This window comes from Dipodomys spectabilis, unplaced genomic scaffold, assembly GCF_019054845.1.
Source record: "Dipodomys spectabilis isolate Male_0828 unplaced genomic scaffold, ASM1905484v1 ptg000325l, whole genome shotgun sequence".
Taxonomy (NCBI): domain Eukaryota; kingdom Metazoa; phylum Chordata; class Mammalia; order Rodentia; family Heteromyidae; genus Dipodomys; species Dipodomys spectabilis.
In genome coordinates this window covers 319,881-331,690 of record NW_024871002.1, presented here as the reverse complement: position 1 = coordinate 331,690, position 11,810 = coordinate 319,881, and the positions used below count along the sequence as shown (strand labels likewise).

Sequence of the window (11,810 nt, the reverse complement as noted above, 5' to 3'; positions counted from 1 at the left end):
GGCCTAACTTACCTCCAAAGCTTTGTGAGCTCCCTTATCACTCTATTCCCTTCAATGCAGTTCATCAAAGCATTCACATAAAGGATTTTTCTTTTCTTTTTTTCCTTTTTTTCTCTTTTCTTTCTTTTTTTGCTAATCTGGGGGTTTGAATTCAGGGCCTGGGCACTATCCCTGAGCTTCTTTTGCTTAAGGCTAGCACTCCACCTCTTGATCCATAGCGTCACTTCTGGCTTTTTCTGTTTAACTGGTACTGAGTAATCAAACTCAGTACTTCATGAATGCTATGCAAGTACTCTACCTCTAAGCCACATTCCCAGCTCACATAAAGGGTTTTTAAAAGTGTTTTAGATTGATTAAACTTTAAATTATTTAACTGACACATTACAAACAAAATTACACCAATTAATGAGCTGCTATTAAGTTGTGACATATGTATGCATGTGTGATTGTGTAATGTTTCAGTCAGGTCAGCTCTCATTTTCATTTCTTTTCTTTTTTTTTTTTTTTTGTCGGTCGTGGGGCTTGAACTCTGGGCCTGGGTGCTGTCCCTCAGCTCTTCAGCTCAAGGCGAGCGCTCTACCACTTGAGCTACAGCGCCACTTCCGGTTTTCTGGTGGTTTATTGGAGATAGGAGTCTCACGGTCTTTCCTGCCCGGGCTGGCTTTGAACCGCGATCCTCAGATCTCAGCCTCCTGAGTAGCTAGGATTACAGGCGTGAGCCACCAGCGCCCGGCTTCTTTTTTTTTTTTGACTGTGGGGCTTGAACTCTGGGTATGGGCTCTGTCTCGCTCTTTTGCTCAAGGCTTTTGAGCCGTAGCGCCACTTCCGGTTTTCTGCTGGTTAATAGTCTCATGGACTTTCCTTACCTGGGCTAGATTTGAACTGCCATCCTCAGATTTCAGCCTCCTGAGTAGCTAGGATCACAGGTGTAAGCCACCGGCACCCGGCTTTCATTTTGCATTTCAAAATCCTTTCATTGAGCTTCCTGAACACAAAAGGTTTTGCTATAATTGGACAGAATATTTTCTCTATCAGTGTATGGAGAGTTTTTGAGCCACAGTGTCACTTCCTGTTTTCGGGTAGCTAATTGGAGATAAGTCTCACAGAAGTTCTTGAGTGGGCTGGCTTTCAACCATGATCCTCAGATCTCAGCCTCCTGAGTAACTAGGATTTGGATGTAAGCCCCCCATGTCTGGTTGAACTCAGGGCTTAGGCGCTGTCCCTGAATGCTTTTGTTCAAGGATAGCATTGTGGTTTTCTGGCGATTAATTTAAGACATTCCTTCTGGGGTTGGCTTACAACCATGATCCTCTGGGGTTGGCTTACAACCATGATCCTCTGACTCATGAGTAGCTAGGATTATAGGCATGAGCTACCAGGGCCCAGCTTTATGAACATATTAAGATTTTTTTTTTTGGGGGGTCTGGTTGTGGGGCTTGAACTCTGGGCCTAAGCGCTGTCCCTTAGCTCTTCAGCTCAAGGTTAGTGCTGTACCATATGAGCCACAGTGCCACTTTGGACTTTTTCTGCTATTGTGGTGCTGAGGAATTGAACCCAGGGCCTCATGCATGCAAGGCAAGCACTCTACCACTGAGCTACCTTCCCAGCCCCTAATTGAACAGTTTTAACCAGGCATGATGACACACGACTATAATCTTAGCACCTGGGAAGCTGAGGGTAGAAAATCACTTGAGCCCAAGAGTTAAGCCACAGTGGGATACATAGCAAAATCCCATGTCTTAAAAAATAATGCTGAGCACTAGTGGCTTATGCTACTATTCAGGAGGCTGAAATCTGAGTCAGTTTGAAGCCAGCCCAGTGGCTCCAGATACAAAATGGTAGTCAGAAGTCTCAGCAAAGAAGTAACATTCAATATTAGCTTGGACTTCTAACTGGCTCGAAGCTCAAATCAAGGATTTTTATCTTTGGTCAAGTTTATGTCCTGGGCTGGGAACGTGGCTTAGTGGCAGAGTGCTTGCTTAGCATGCATGAAGCCCTGGGTTCAATTCCGCAGTACCACATAAGTAGAAAAAGCTGAAAGTGGTACTGTCTCAAGTGGTAGAGTGCTATTCTTGAGCAAAAGCAGCTCAGGGACAGTGCCCAGGCCCTGAGTTCAAGCCCTATGACTGACAAAAAAAGTGTGTCCTGAGGGGTGACACTGTCCAAAAGGAAATGTACTTATTACCTAACATGTAGCTGTAAACCCTCTACTGTTACAGTAACAAAAAACGTTTATAAAGTATGTCAGCCAGGCTCATGCATATATTAGCTACTGAGACTGAGGATCATGGTTCAAAGCAAGCCCAGGCAGAAAAGCTTGCTCCAGGATTCCCCATCAAAAAAAGGGTATGTCCTAAGGATGGGGATATGGCTCAAGTGGTCAAGTGCCCGCCTCATAAGGAGTCCCTGAGTTTGAACACCAGTATTGCCAGAGGAAGTATCTCATGTGAGAACTTACGGCTTATGTTTAAAACCCTACCTACTCAGATAGGTTTAAGTCCTTTATAGGCCTTATTAATCCTTATCCATCTGTGGTAGCCAGGTATAGTTAGTATAGCTGATTCAGAATTGGACCTAAGACATGAACACCAAGTGCCAGATTTCCTGTGATTCTGCTTCCCTTGCAATGTCTTGAGGTGTAATTTTATACTCTTCCAAACAAATGGGAAGGGAGCCAAGTGCTGGTGAGATCTCAGGATCTGCAAAACTGTTCTCCAAGATCTGTTTGTGTATGGCTACCAACTATGGCTTGCTCCTGAGTTTTGAAAGAAGTCAAGACTATGGTTCCTGGAAATTAAAATTCCAATTCTTGGGGCTGGGAAGGTGGCTCAGTGAGTGCTTGCCTCACATGCATGAGGCCCTGGGTTCGATTCCTCAGCACCACATAAGCAGAAAAAGCCAGAAGTGGCGCTGTGGCTCAAGTGGTAGAGTGCTAGCCTTGCGCTGAAGAGCCCAGGCCCAGAGTTCAGGCCCCCAACCAACAAAAAACCCATCCAATTCTTATCCATACCTACCAGAGATGTTTAAAAACTAGAGCCACATATGATGATTCAAATGTAATGTTTATTACATGTTTATTACTGTGCCCATTATTAAAATAACCAAAGAAAAATCAATTTAAAAAATGCCCAACTGTCAGTCCAGGCAGTATTGACGTTTCAGCTTGACTGGTTCATGGTAGAGCATAAATATGTGGGCATCTGAAGCAATTCCTTACAGACCCAGCTTGGTTCTTCTCCAGTGTCTTCTCTTGGAGTTGTATCTGCACAGAAGGAAGCCAGAAATCACAAAGATAGCCTAGCTCCTCACCCACTTTTGATTCAACAGAACTGATACAGATGCCAACATTCTTCACACACTATCTTTAAAACAAATAAACCTTCCTTGCGTATTTATTCCAGAATGAGTGATTTGCAGAGCTTAAAACAAGCTAAATGTCCATGTCAAGCTGTTATGATTTTACCTTCAGAAAGGCAAAATTCAGAAACAATCAACATGTTTTTTCTTTCAGCAGGATAATGGCAATACTTCCACAAGATGAAGGAAGTACTGTAATTGCAACCTGCTTTTGATTCATTTTACAAGTTGAAAGAAGGGCTAAGGGGTTGTAGATCTATGGTGCAGCACTCAGCATGTACAAGACCTTGGTTCCCCAAATAGCCGACAGAAAACCAAATGCATGTGGCTAACATTGACAACAGCAGTGTTCTACTTAACTACACCATGTTTCATTTTTTAATCTCAGAAGCACAACTTCAAAGCTAAAGAAAACTCTTCTCATTAGTGGCAAAGCACTTGCTAGGCAAGTGCAATGCCCTTGGTTGGATTCCCAACACCAAAAGACAAAAGTTAAGCCAAATAAAAGAAGGTTCTACCTGCTAAGCTCATTCTGCAAAGGCAGCCCCCAAAGTACTTTGGAAATAAAGGTTTTGCCTCAAGGCCTACCTGGTCCTAAGAGCTGGGGAGAAGGGTCCCCCATAGCTACTTTCTTCCAAATGCATACATTCAACTCCTCCAGTAGAGGTCACTCTCCCAATCTTTAGAAAGGATAACCAATTGGGTCTTCTCACCAGGATGTACAGTGAGGTAAAATAAGTCTTCCAGAGCTCTAGTTTAGACTTAACCAGGAAATTAGTAAGGACTGGAGCAGTGTCTACCCCTACGTTCACAAAGTGTGAGGCTGGATGTGGTGTACAAACCAAGGAAGACCATTAAAAACCAGGGAACTTCAGAATGGCAGAGGATTGACTGTATTACGTCTAAGTTTCAATTGGGTAAACCCTAAAGAAAGTAATCTGTAAATTTAACAAACACAGCTCAAGGGTCTTACCTGATTTTGTTACCAGTTTTCATCCGAATCCACTGGGGAATGGGGCGATTTTGCTTTTGTTTCTTGGCCAGAAACCGCTTGATTCTGAAAGTCTTGTGAGAAGACTGCAGGAGAAACAACCCATTTATAGCGTGACAATAGTGCCTGTACAAAGGATTCAAAAGCTACAAACTCTGAAGTCTAACAAATATTTCATTGATTGAGATGTACAGCCAAGAAAATCTTCAATACTAAATTACTCAGCCTCCTTTGGTTCTCATAACTCTTCCGGAAGCAGACACTTTATTTTCCATCATTTAAGCAAAAGAACAAGGGAGCTTGAACAACCTGCACAAAATCAAGAGTATAATGTGCAGCCCTAGGAATCAAACCCAAGCCTGTTCTGCTCCAGCGACACATTCTGTCTCTACCCTGCCTCACCCAAAGGTTCAGATCAGCTGGAATGAATATAGGGCCAGGGAACTCGATTTAACTGGAAAGAACATACCTAGGATTAACCAGGACAACCAATTACTTGCAAGCCAATGAACTCCAGTGCCATATTTCATAAAATAAGAGACTTTGCCGGGATAATTAAAAGTGCTGCAAAGTCCTTGACATTCAGAAAATCTCCAAACTTGCTCACCTTTTTTTTTACTTTTTGCCAGTTGTGGGGCTTAAACTGTAGGCCTGGGAGCTGTCCTTCAGCTCTTTAGCTCAAGGCTAACACTCTACCACCTGAGCCATAGCGCCACTTCCAGCTTTTTCTGTTTATGTGGTGCTGAGGAATCGAATTCAGGGCCTTATGCATGCGAGGCAAGCGCTCTACCACTGAGCCACCTTCCCAGCCCTCTTTTTTTATATATAAAAAGACATTTCTGTGCCTATTGCCTAACCCTTTGGTAGCAACTACATAGTATTTACTACCAGAGTAAACTGTCAGAGGGAAGCAATCGTTGTGCTGTTGACATTTACTTCAGGTTCGCACCATGTCCTTGCCCAAAGCCCCTAGTCAAACCTCTACAAAGGGTTAAGCTTGTCATCTCATTACCTGGTACACATCATGCTAAGGGCAGCTTGCGATTTGGACACAATTTCTCAGGGTGGTCCCTAGATCTCTTCCTGGCCCAGAATCAACTGGATCGGGTGGAAGGGAAGCATTGTGGCTCTCACACAGCCCTGCGGATGCACAGCGCCAATGCTGCCCTGTCCCGTCCCTCACTTGCTTCCCGGTAGGCCAGCGACTTAAAAAGGGAAATTTTATCTTCTCTTGAAAAACCCTTTAAAATGCTCGGGCCCTTTGATGTTCCGTGCCAGCCTCGGCGGGCCGGGGGAAGCCTCGGGTCTCGGGGAGCGACCTTGGGGCCGATGGAGGCAGATGAGACTTACCATGATGGGAAGCTCTGGAAGGCACAGTAACCACGATGGCGAACAAAAGCTGAAAAGACCAGAAGCCGCCGGAAGAACCAGTTTAGAAACTGGAGGTGGAGCTTATGGGTACCGTCACTAGTCAGCGTCCAGCACCTCCCCATCCTCTGCGCCTGCGCCCTCCGTAGGCCCGTTGGGAACCCTCTCTTGACTTCACCTCTGTAAGTAGGTTCTCGGGTCCTGTCAGGATTCTAGGACCCCGTTTTCATGGGTGGAGTACACAACCGGTGATAAGTGGTAAAGTGGACGCCTTTCCGAAAGCTGGGGAAGTGGGGCACTGAATGGGTGGGACCAATTCGTAGGGTGCTTACGTCACTTGTATGCGCCGGCGACTTTGACCCTTGCTTAGGAGGAAGCCCCGCCCTGCTAGGCAGGCCGGGAGGAGGTGGCTGGCGGAAACAGCTTTACTTTTTCTTTGGAAGGTTTGGGGTGGTAGTGCTAGTGTTTCAACTTGGACTTCGCAGCTTGCTAGGCCGTCACTGCCGCTTGAGGGAACCTCTCTCTAGCCCTTCTCTCCTTTTTAAATAGAAACTCAATATGTAGCCCAGATTGGCCTCCAGCTTGTGACGTTAGTATTTTTGTTAGTATTACCCTTTTTCATCTTTTCCTTCCCATTTTAGAAACAAAACTAGAGCTGACGAAGTAGCTTAACGACAGAAATTTTTGATGAGCTAGTATACAATAAAGCTTAGGTTCCATCACCAGCACTGCAAAAGGAAAAACTAAGAAACGAGTATTTTTATTTTTGCAGATATCTCAGATATTGTGCCAGGGTTGTGTCTTTGTTTTTGTTTTCCCTGTAGGATACTTTTTTTCCCTTTTGGCCGTACTGGGGTTTGAATTTACGGCCTCAGGCTTGCTAGGCAAGCCATGCACCTAGCCCAAGGCAAGGTTTTAAAATCTGAGATAAAGACTTCATCTAAAGCTGTACTCAGGTGGCTCACACCTGTAATCCTAGATTACTCAGGAGTCTGCGGTCTGAGGATCGCTGGCTTGCTGGACCTGGAAAGTCTGAGAGTGAGACTCCTAAGCAATTAACCACCAGAAAACCGGAAGTGGTGCTTTGGTTCAAGTGGTAGAGCGCTCGCCTTGAGCTGAAGATCTGAGGGATAGAGCCCAAGCCCAGAGTTCAAACCCCATGACCGTCAAAAAAAAGTCCATCTACACAGTTCACACTATAAACTTGAACAAGAAAAATCCATTAGTTGTATTTCCACTAAATTAAGTTTCACCCTTTTTATTTAGGATGTAGGCAACATACCACAGTGGTGTTACAGAAACCATAGATAAACCGGGCATAGTGGATCTGGCCTGTAATCCCAAAATTCTAGGGATGAAAAAGCAGGAAGTTCTTGAGTTCAAAGTCAATCTTAGCTATATAACCCATCTCAAAAACCATCTCCCCTCCCCCCCAGGGCTGGGAAGGTGGCTCAGTGGTAGAGCGCTTGCCTTGCATGCCTGAGGCCCTGGGTTCGATTCCTCAGCACCACATAAGCAAAAAGAAAAAAGATGGAAGTGGCGCTGTGGTTCAAGTGGTAGAGCGCTAGCCTTGAGCTGAAGAGCTGAGAGACAGCGCCCAGGCCCAGAGTTCAGGCCCCACGACCGGACCCAAAAAAAAACCCAAAAAACAAAACATAAAACCATTCCTACCCCCACCCAAAAAAAACTCCTCAAATCTTGGATGGCTTTATCTTATATTACAATTGAAGCTGAATATGATTGGCTTAATGCCTGCAATCCTAGCTATACTTGGGCTGAGATCTGAGGATCAACTTATCAAGCCAGCCCCAGGCAGACAGAATCCTCGAAACTCTTATCTCTATTTGACTAACAAAAAATCAGAAAGTGGGGATCTGGCTGTGGTGCTGGAAGGCCAGCCTTCAGCAAAGAAGCTCTGGGAGAGCTTGAGGCCCAGAATTCAAGCCCCAGTCACGTACAAAAAAAAATAAAGGCAAAGCCGGGCGCCCGTGGCTCACGCTTGTAATCCTAGCTATTCAGGAGGCTGAGATCTGAGGATCATGGTTCAAAGCCAGCCCCCGCAGGAAAGCCCGTGAGACTCTTATCTCCAATAAACCACTAGAAAACTGGAAGTGGTGCTGTGGCTCAAGCGGTAGGGCTTTTGCCTTGAGCTGAAGAATGCAGGGACAGTGCCCAATCCCAGAGTTCAAGCCCCACGACCGACCAAAAATAAATAAATAAATGAAGGCAGGTGATTATGAGATAGCGCTAACGAGATTCGGTCTCATATTCTCCTTCAGCAACTGGATGCTGGAACTTTTTTGGTTCCGGTCGCGGGCCTGAACTCAAGGCTAGCGCTCTACCACTTGAGCCACAGCGCCACTTCTGGCTTTTTTTCTTTTTTCTTATGTAGTGCTGAGGAATCGAACCCAGGGCGCTCTACCACTGAGCCACCTTCCCAGCCCATGGATGCTGGAACTTTAAATCTACAGAGATACTACAAAACACATATGATGCATTTTGACTTAATAGTTACCATTATCAACTTAGTGATGACCATTTTAACAGAATTTTATTATGCTAACTCCGATTTTTTAAATTTAGACTACTATCCTTATTTATTTATTTATTTAGCTATGCTGAACCCTAAGGCCTGCTGCAAGCTAGGGTAGACAAGTGCTGTACCACCAAGCCACACTTCTAACTTCTTCATATACATAACTTGATCTAATTGAAGTGAGATTGCAGGCCTCTTTTTTTTTTTTTTGGGTCCGGTCGTGGGGCCTGAACTCTGGGCCTGGGCGCTGTCCCTCAGCTCTTCAGCTCAAGGCTAGCACTCTACCACTTGAGCTAGAGCGCCACTTCCGGCTTTTTTCTTTTTGCTTATGTGGTGCTGAGGAATCGAACCCAGGGCCTCAGGCATGCAAGGCAAGCGCTCTACCACTGAGCCACCTTCCCAGCCCAATTGCAGGCCTCTTAACTTGGATTTTTATTCATTCAAGAGCCAATATTAGCCCAGCACTGGTGGCTTATGTCTGTAATTCTGGCTACTTAGGAGGCTGAGGTCTGAGGACCTTACAGTCTTTGAACACAGATCCTCAGATCTCAGCCTTGTGAGTAGCTAGGATTATAGTTGAGAGCCACTGGTACCTGGCTTTTCTAATAAAAACAAAACAACAACAAAGAAAACTCCTAAAAAACCACTTTCCTTTTTTTTTTTGGTTGTAGGGCTTGAACTCTGGGCCTGGGCGCTATCCTTCAGCTCTTCAGCTCAAGGCAATCGCTCTACCACTTGAGCCACAGCACCACTTCTGCTTTTCTGGTGGTTAATTGGACATAAGAGTCTCATGGACTACTTTCCTGCCCAGGCTGGCTTTGAACCCTGATCCTCAGATCTCAGCCTCCTGAGTAGCTAGGATTATAGGCATGAGCCACTAGCACTCAGCTCCCATACTTTTTAAATTTTTTTTTATTTTATTGTAAAGATGCTGTACAGAGGGGTTGTAGCAGTTACAAGTAAGGCAATGAGTACATTTCTTGTCGAGCATCCATACTTTCTTTTTTTTTTTTTCCCGGTCGTAGGGCCTGAACTCTGGGCCTGGGCGCTGTCCCTCAGCTCTTCAGCTCAAGGCTAGCACTCTACCACTTGAACCACAGCGCCACTTCCGTCTTTTTTCTTTTTGCTTATGTGGTGCTGAGGAATCGAACTCAGGGCCTCAGGCATGCAAGGCAAGCGCTCTACCACTGAGCCACCTTCCCAGCCCCATACTTTTTTTTTTAAGCATAGTGTCACTTTTTTTTTTTTGCAAGTCCTGGGTTTGAACTCAGGGCCTGGGCACTGTCGCTGAGCTTCTTTTGCTCAAGGCTAGTACTCTACCATTTGAGCCACAGTGCCACTTTCAGCTTTCTCTGTCTGTGTGTTACTGAGGAACTGAACCCAGGGCTTCATTCATGCTAAGCAAGCACTCTACCATGAAGCCACATTCCCAGCCCATGCTTTTATTCTTTCTATTTCTCTCGACAACATTAGACCATGAGTTCACTGAGAACAAGGACTTGAGTCCTTGACCCCCAGGACCTGACATATATAGCAAGTGCTTAGGAAATGCTTGTTTGCCAAGTGAATAAAGGAGTGGAAGAGCTGGGCACAGGTGGCTCACTCCTGTATCCTACCTACTCAGAAGGCTGAGATCTGAGGATCACCATTCAAAGCCAACCCCAGCAGGAAAGTCCATGCAACTCTTATCTCCAATAAACTACTTAGAAAAGGCTGGAAGTGGTGCTGTGGCTCAAGTGATAGGGCACTAGCCTTGAGCACAAAGAGGCTCAGGGATAGTGCCCAGGCCCTGAGTTTAAGCCCCAGGACAGGAAGGAAGAAGTGGAAGAAACTTGGAGGTGGGCTGGGATGTAGTTCAGTGGCAAAACGCTTGCCTAGCAAGTGCAACGTCCTGGGTTCGATCCCCAGTACCAAAAAAAAAAAAAAAAGACAAAAAAAAATACAGTTAAAAAGAAAAAGAAACGGAGTATTCAGGTGGGGAAGCATGCTTTACTCAGAGCTGGACTGGCAAGGCAAGTAGAACAAAAGAGGAAGGTGCTAAGCTGCTGCAAACAACTTCACCTAGCTGCTAACCAAATGGGCAAGGACGCAAGCAGTGCCAACTCCTGATAGAAAGCAGACACAGAAGTGTTTTTTCTCCTAAGGCCAACTCTGACATCTTCCTGGGCTCCTACTTCACCCACTTTTACAAAAAAGCTACACTAGTGGTTATCACTTCCCCTGGGAATTCATCCTGTCTCTTGAGTTTTCTTTTCTATTTTGTACCAGTCCTGGAGCTTGAACTCAGGACACAGATATTGTCCCTGGGCTCTTTTTGCACAAGGATAGTATTCTACCACTTGAGCCACAACTCCACTTATAGCTTATTTTTTTGTAATTATAAAGGTGATAGTCGAGAAGGGTTATGCTTGCATAAGTCAGGTAAGGAGCACATTTATTTCACCCCTAGTTTTTTCCTCCTCTCCCCACTCACAAGTTGTATAGTTAATTTTCTTTATAGGTTTTTTTTTTTTGTCATTCATGGGTCTTGAACTCTGGGTCTGGGCTCTATCACTGAGCTCTTCAGCTCAAGGCTAGCACTCTACTACTTGAGCCACAGCACCACTTCCAGCTTTTTCTGCTTATGTGGTGCTGAGGAATTGAATCCAGGGCCTCATGCGTGCAAGGTAAGCACTCTACCACTGAGCCACCTTCCCAGTCCCTGTAGTTCATTTTCAACACAGTCACTTATGGCTTTTTGTGGTTAATTGGAGATAAGAACCTCACAGACTTTCCTGCTTTGAACAGTGATCCTCATATCTCAGCTTCCTGAGTAGCTAAGATTATAGGTATGAAGCACTGGCACCCAATTTTGAGGTTTTTTTTTTTCTTTCTTTTCTTTTTTATCCTTTGGTCAGTTATGGGGCTTGAACTCAGGGCCTGAGCACTGTCCCTGAGCTCTTTTTGCTCAAGGGTAGCGCTCTACCACTTTGAAACCACAGCGCTACTTCCAGTTTTCTGGTGGTTTTGGAGATTAGAGTCTCATGGGAGCTAGGAATGTGTCTTAGTGGTAGAATGCATCCTAGCATACATGAATCCTAGAGTTCTAGGCCTCAGTACCACATAAACAGAAAAAGCAGGAAGTGGTGCTGTGGTTCAAGTGGTAGAGCACTAGCCTTAAGCAAAAGAAGCTCAGGGAGCCGGGCCCTGGGGGCTCATGCCTGTAATCTTAGCTACCCTGGAGGCTGAGATCTAAGGATCATGGTGCAAAGCCAGCCCAGGCAGGGGTGAGACTCTTATCTCCAATCCACCGGAGAAGTGGAAGTGCTGCTGTGGTTCTAGTGGTAGAGTACTAGCTTTGAGCTGAAGAGCTCAGGGAAAGCGCCTAAGCCCAGAGTTCAAGCCCCATGACTGACCACCACCACCACCACCACCACCACCACCACCACCACCAACAAAACTCAGGGACAGCCCTCAGGCCTAGGGTTCAAGCCTCAAGACTAGCTTAAAAAAGTATCATGGACTTAGATCTCAGCCTCCAGCATTACTATAATTACAGGCATGAGCCACCAGTGCCTG

The 11,810-nt window shown here is 45.4% G+C and overlaps 1 protein-coding gene and 1 non-coding gene across 2 annotated transcripts; both read right to left on the bottom strand.

The window, feature by feature from the left end:
- Window positions 1–3,057: 3,057 nt before the first annotated feature.
- Rpl39 (ribosomal protein L39) lies at window positions 3,058–5,810 on the bottom strand. The gene is made up of 3 exons (XM_042702488.1): window positions 5,699–5,810; window positions 4,331–4,434; window positions 3,058–3,262 (listed from the first exon to the last, which is right to left on the bottom strand). The coding sequence occupies exons 1-3, from the start codon at window positions 5,699–5,701 to the stop codon at window positions 3,214–3,216; spliced, it is 156 nt and encodes a 51-aa protein (XP_042558422.1). The 5' UTR covers window positions 5,702–5,810; the 3' UTR covers window positions 3,058–3,213.
- Window positions 3,433–3,569, bottom strand: LOC122128240. Its single transcript, XR_006151390.1, has one exon. It is a non-coding gene; the product is annotated as a small nucleolar RNA SNORA69 (small nucleolar RNA).
- Window positions 5,811–11,810: the final 6,000 nt, after the last annotated feature.